The sequence below is a fragment of the Lactuca saligna genome, chromosome 6 (genome assembly GCF_052625555.1).
Source record: "Lactuca saligna cultivar CGN05327 chromosome 6, ASM5262555v1, whole genome shotgun sequence".
In the NCBI taxonomy this organism is placed as follows: domain Eukaryota; kingdom Viridiplantae; phylum Streptophyta; class Magnoliopsida; order Asterales; family Asteraceae; genus Lactuca; species Lactuca saligna.
In genome coordinates this window covers 2,281,946-2,288,530 of record NC_136422.1, presented here as the reverse complement: position 1 = coordinate 2,288,530, position 6,585 = coordinate 2,281,946, and the positions used below count along the sequence as shown (strand labels likewise).

Genomic DNA, 6,585 nt, shown 5'->3' with positions numbered 1-6,585 from the left:
CGATCTGTTTGATTTAGTCGAGGACGAGATTCAAACTCAGGTCTTCATGGATGATGAGAAGATGGTGGAGCTTGACGAATAGTGGAGGTGGAGGGTTATCGGGTTAAGGAAAGAAAAGTGAGGGTGGGGTGTGGAGGTGGTTTTGACGACGACTAGTTGTGGAGAATGGCGATGGCGGCGGCGATCAACGATGGTGGGTGTTATTAAAAGGGTTTGTACTATGTATGTTCTTTATATTTGAGAGTGAGAGATGGAAAGGGAGGGAGGAGCGGCGATCGACGATAGTGGGTGTTATTGAAAGGGTTTCTACTATGTATGTTCTTTATATTTGAGAGAGATGGGGGAGGGAGAGACTAAGGGAGAAATAGATGAGTGTTTGTATTTTCAATTATTTAAAAACATTAATATAGATACAAATAAAATTTTAAAACAAATCTAAAGGACATAATAGACTTTTCAAGGCAATAGGGAACAAAAACAATAAAAATATTCAATTTTGGACCATTGCTGTACCACCAAAACTTTTTGGATCAAAACCACATAAATTTGTCAACCACGGCGACCATTTTTGCAATTTTGTCTAAAAAGATACAGTCTAATCAACAAATAGTCAGGCAATAACTAAAATGCGAACTACAAAAACTCAATCTTAATGGAAGAGTTCTTCACGAGTATGTTCTTACATATCATTTGGCATACGATTGCAAAAATGTTAGAAATGCCAAAAGAAAAAAGAAAACAAAAATTGGTTAACCAACTTGAAACTCATGAATGGGAGAAGAGATAACAAGGTTACAAAAAATTAAGAATTTATACCTATTTCTTAGTTCGATGACAACTTGAGTGAAAATGTATCAGAAATAGATCTTTCATGCGAGTTTTCATCATCCAAGAAGTTGTTCATTCCTAAAAATTTTAAAAATTTGTTATCAAAGAAGCACATGTTCTTTATATAAGGAAACCATTGTAAAATCTATATACATTTGTTTCCTGTTGGGATACCCACGCAAAAGATTAGACTCTTGGTCGATGACCACTCAAGTGAAGGATTAGTCTCCGACAGACTTTCACATCAGTGATCGTAAGTAAATAATAATAATAATAATAATAATAATAATAATGATAATAATAATAATGTTTTTTTGGAACATCTGGGATGATTACTTGAGCTTCAAGGCAGGGTGGGATGACTCGTGAAAAATGTTAAAGAGAGCTTGTGTCTCAAATTTACTCTTGCTATCGGTGGTATAATCGCTTGGTCTCCATTTTTCTTTTAGTTTAATGATCACTCGAATACAAACAATCTGAAATCTTTAATAAACAGAGGAATAACAGAAAGATACAACTCTATTTAGGAACAGGTTCTTAAAGTGGGAACATGATCATATGCTAATATGGTCATAATTTCCAAAAAAAAAAAAAAAAAAAAAAAAAGTTTATTACTATAAAAAAGAATAATAGTGTAATTCTATTTCTATATAATGGTAAGATAAAAAGCAATTTACATAAGAGGTTTATAAGTTTTGAATGAACTTTTAATAAAAAATCTACCAACATATGCATAAATTTTTCAAAATCATTATGCCATTAGTCTCGCATAATTTAAACGGGGCCACCATATTGTTATTTTCAAAACAAGAATTACATTTCTAAAATTTCTAATTTTCAACATGGTGGTATATTAACATAAAATAGTTCGCATAGATTGATATAAATTCAATTCATTATGCTTAAAACGTTATACTCGGAAATAATGCAACTTAGATTCTTTTCAGCCTATAAACATGTTAAACACAAGACATGTAAACATTGGGCATTGTTCATGCTTTCTATTTACATGGTGTTAACTAAAAAGTAATAAATGAAGTGAAAACCAAACAAGTAAATAAGCACCAATCCACGTTTTACTATCACAAATCCTTCCATACACATCATACCTTTGAAATAGGTAAACAGCAATATCCAAAAACACCAACATATCATTAAGAGTTTTTTAAATGAAACTACTAGAACCAAAAACATCAATCTACTTTGCTTAATCATCCCAACATATATATATATATATATATATAAATAAATAACATCAAAAGGGAACCAAGTTTTTAACCTGTTTCAAACTTCTTGCCCATCTTTAACTTCCGACCCACTTCCCGAATTCGAAACATTCTACACAAAAATCAAAAAAAAAAAAAAATTAAGGAAAAAAAAAAAAGTCAATGGTCAAACCAAGTAAGATGAAAAGTCAAGTCAATCAAACCTTGGATTGGAGGCTGGATATTGTTGACCTCAATATCTGATCCCCAACAACCGATCTAAGCTTCTTAATAAACTCTTCTCGACTCATTTTTTTCGCCTGAATATATCCACCAAAAAAGATTTTAAAACACTTTCGTTTGTATAAAAAGTTTAAAAACCAAAAAAATACAAAACATACCCTAAAAGATTCATACAAAATATGCACCAATCTCATATGATCAGGTTCAACTTTAGCAGAAACTGCTTCAAACAACATAGAAAATGGCATCCATGGTGATTTAGGATCTTTAGCTGTGCTTGAACCAACACTAGGAATAGGAACCTTCTCCTGAGGGAAGTTTTTCCCCTGAAATTAATAATTAATAATTAAAACCAAGTCATATGAATGATTAAAAAATAATGAAACTTACTGGTGTGCTCGAAGAGGTATTATGTTGATCATGAGTTGTAGTGACTCTTGACATATCAAGCCTACTTTCTTCAACAACAGTATTCCCTAAAAAAATAAATAATAAGTTGTTAGATTTGTCAAAAAGGTAGAAGATGAAGGGGGTGAAGTGAAACCTACGATTGAGTGTTGGAGGCATCTTGAAAGCAACTGTACATTCAGGGAAGATGTGTGTGTTGACATCCATGTTCCAGATTATATAAGAATTTGGATTTTGTGAATCATCAACTCCAGTATCAAAACATGGATCGCTTGCATGAAACTGTTTAGATCCTTTTTCAACAACCTCTGAATTCCCCAAAATCACACGACATAATACCATATGTTTTACCCCATTTTCGTCAACATCACATATCATAGCACTGTAAAAAATATATATATATATATATATATAACAATTTAAACATAGCTCTTAACTAATCAAAGAGCAAATTACATTTTTTGGTCCCTGAGTATAGCCGATTTTGGTCCTTCTTTGAGCTTTTTGTAACATTTTTTGCCGGTTTCAGAAAAATTACTATTTTTGGGACCAAATTACAAATATCATAGACCAAAAATAGTCATTTATTTGAAACAGGGTACAAATGGTTACAAGAACCTCAAAAGAGGACCAAATTTGAAAAAAAAAAAAAATTTGAGCCAACGCAGGGACTAAAAATGTAATATTGATCAAGTGAAAGATAAAAAGCAAGAAAGTTGTGATCTCTATTGAAACCTTTTGTGGGCAGATTGAACAGCTGCCAGGTGGACACCATAACCATAAGGCCCAAGCTTTGGCCCATTATGAGCATAAAAAAGAACGCCAGATGGCGCATCCCCATTGGCTACACACCAAGCATACACCACATTCGCCTTTCCACGAAGCTTTTGTGTGATCTCAACCTGTGTCTGAAAAAGCTTCTGTCTTGCTTCCATGAAACTTCCGGAACATTTCTTCACATCAAAAATGTCAACTTTCAAATCTTGACCAATTCCCATCACAAACATGTTTCTAGCCGTTTCAACATCAACACTCCCACAAATGGTTTCAGAAATCGGGGATGCATACTCATCGCTCTTTTGAGGGGCATTTTCGTCATTTACACCTTGACCTTCCTGGTCAACCTTGATCCTCTTCACGTTTGACTCGTCCATGCATTCCTCAAACTTATTGTTAAGCTCAATCTCCAAATGCAACTTAATCTCAGGAGTCACAGAAGACTCAGCAAGATCCACATCATCATGATTCCCGTGACAGGTGGAATGAGATTCCGGAAAGACGCAATTACCCCCATCATCAATCCAAGCAATCGGCTTTTGGGCCCCGGTTTTCAAATCAATCTGAATCATGTACAAAATCTGTAACATGAAATGACTCCCATTAACCTTCACTTCAATTGCAGCCTTCTTAGAACGGAAATCTTCTTTGACCAAGTCAATGACTTCTGTTGAAAAGTCAACCCATTGACCATCTTGGGAATACAGTAGACGTTGTGGTAGTCCACTCTTGATGAAATTTGAGTAGTTTTTGAGCAAAGTTTTTCTTGAACATGATCCACATTTGTTTTTGCATTCAGTAGATCTTTTCCTCTTTCCAAGCTTTTGAATTGTTGGCCTAAAAGTCAAAGACTTGCTGTTGACTATTTGAGTTTTGAATTGATTTTGGGTTCCAATTTTCCTCTTTGAATCAAGAATCACTCTTCGACCATTTGCTGAGACTTTCACTACCTTTGATGCCATGTTGTTGTTATCTACACAAGGTTAATCCTATTTACACTGGTCAACCTAAAAGTCAACTAATTTGTACATTCTACTAAAACTAGGTGATGAAGAAATTGCATATCCTGCAAAATAAGGTCAGAAATAAAAAAAACATGTAAACGATTTAAGGAGGTGTATAAGTATAAAAAAACATCGTTTGAACAAAATGTGTTGAAAACATATCTATTGCATAGGCATTCATAAACAGTTATTTGTTTCTTTATTTTTATTGGATTAATTTTCTTGATCTTCTTCGTTATTGATCTTTATGTTCTTCAACCACCACTAACACCACCATCTGCCACCACTAACACCACCTTTTAGCACCATTTAAACATAAATTATGAAAATAAAACCAAGAGGTGAGATCAAGAAAACAAAAACCTAGAGAAAACAGAAATCAATGGATTTACTATAGTCAAATATACATTAGAATACTTGGTTAAAAATCAAAATAGTATTTGAAAAATGTATGGTTTAAATAGCTACTTCAAGAAATACATATAACTATTTGTCAAACAGAAAAAATAACTTTAAAACTACAAAAGAAAAATAAAAAAAAAGAGAGAGATAAACATCAACTATTGAAATCATACCATGTTTAGAAATCATCTCCACTTCATTATTATGCCGCCATCTTCCTACCATTGCTTGATGTCGACAAATTCCTAATACTATCATATAGTAATTACACCTCTAATCAAATACTACACTAAAACATATATCTTTCATCAGAAATCAAAACTAAGAAAATACACACATATCAAATTATCAGTTCAGCTTTATGTTTCTATCAAGAATGTACTTGATAGAAACTCATGCATGCTTGCATACACATTCAAAAAAGAGTGCACATTTGAACAACTAAGCTTCATTTTATCTTCAAAATCCACAAGACTTATTTTCATTCTGCAAAAATATGGGGATAAATGCATATACCAAGAAGTAAATTTGAAAAACCTTTCAAAAAATACGATTCCAAAAATATTTTTTATTACAATTTAGAGGTTTGTATCCTGCTGAGTTTGGCACACGATTCAGTTTGCTTCTCAGTCATGTATACCTCTTCTCCAAAGAAAACCCTTTTTCTCATACATTTGTGAACCCACACTTGTTTATTTTCAAAAGATCGAGAAATATAGAAACAAAAACCTGGAAATAAGAGTTTGATTACGACAAATCGCTAGACAAATTCAAATTTTACAAAATCTCAAATCATACGCTTTGATCAAAATCAAAAAAAAAAAAATGATCGGCATACAGCTGATAAACGGATATACTTCGAATTCACATAAACTTTTGTCATCGGACCTCAAAAATATCAGATTGACATTAAAACTATTTTAGTTCCGATGAAAATGAAAAAAGGTACTTTTGCAGAAATCAAAGAGCACACCAACAAATCCATTCAAATACTACTAAAAAGCAAAAAATTAACACCGATCCACCTAAAACCCCAGAAACAAACACGAATATAAACTTACCCTTGTAAAGAACAGAAAATTAACTATATAGCCTGGGGTAAAATCACCAAATTTAGTTAGGATTTGATGAACAGATCAATCAATTGATAGATCGATCGGTGTTTATTCCAGTCGCCGTCTCTGAAGGGCTCAAAAATGTTGGGTTTTGGGCAAAAGAGGAAGAGACGGCGACGTTATAGAGGCGATGACTTTGGCGTTCATAGAGAGATTTTTATATATGGGTGTGAATTGGTTGAAAGATTTTTGCTTGGCCAAAAAGAAAATATGAGAGAGATTAAAGGTCGGCGAGATTCGTAATGGGGTTTCTAAGAAGGGGGAGATTGGGGAAGGAAGGAACGTATGATATCACATGGAGTCTAGGGTTAAAGATAAGCTTGAAAGTCAAATCGGAAGGATCATTTTGTCCTCTTCGGATACAACTTTTTTATTCTATTAAAAAATAATTTATATTAAATATAATTATCTAGTGTTCAACACGATATAAATTGAAGTTTGGGTTCGATTTTAGGTTAAGAAGATGGTTTCGTTTATAACTCGGTGTGAATATAAATTGAAGTTTGGGTTCGATTTTAGGTTAAGAAGATGGTTTCATTTATAACTCGGTATGATCATTAGAGCATCGAGAGGGCTTTTCTCCATAACACAAACCATCAAGAC

General features: G+C 33.1%; 1 protein-coding gene across 3 annotated transcripts; it reads right to left on the bottom strand.

Annotated features, from left to right (window-relative positions):
* Positions 1-1,882: 1,882 nt before the first annotated feature.
* On the bottom strand, positions 1,883-6,281 carry LOC145000708 (inactive poly [ADP-ribose] polymerase RCD1-like). Of its 3 annotated transcripts, none has more exons than XM_078959974.1 (8): positions 5,929-6,281; positions 5,041-5,156; positions 3,420-4,527; positions 2,825-3,066; positions 2,667-2,752; positions 2,435-2,602; positions 2,258-2,353; positions 1,883-2,166 (listed from the first exon to the last, which is right to left on the bottom strand). In XM_078959974.1, the coding sequence occupies exons 3-8, from the start codon at positions 4,421-4,423 to the stop codon at positions 2,113-2,115; spliced, it is 1,650 nt and encodes a 549-aa protein (XP_078816100.1). In that variant the 5' UTR covers positions 4,424-4,527; positions 5,041-5,156; positions 5,929-6,281; the 3' UTR covers positions 1,883-2,112. The 3 variants fall into 3 exon arrangements, with proteins under 3 accessions (XP_078816100.1, XP_078816101.1, XP_078816099.1); XM_078959975.1 differs by having other exon boundaries at positions 5,041-5,151; XM_078959973.1 differs by having other exon boundaries at positions 5,041-5,118.
* Between the last annotated feature and the right edge of the window lie 304 nt (positions 6,282-6,585).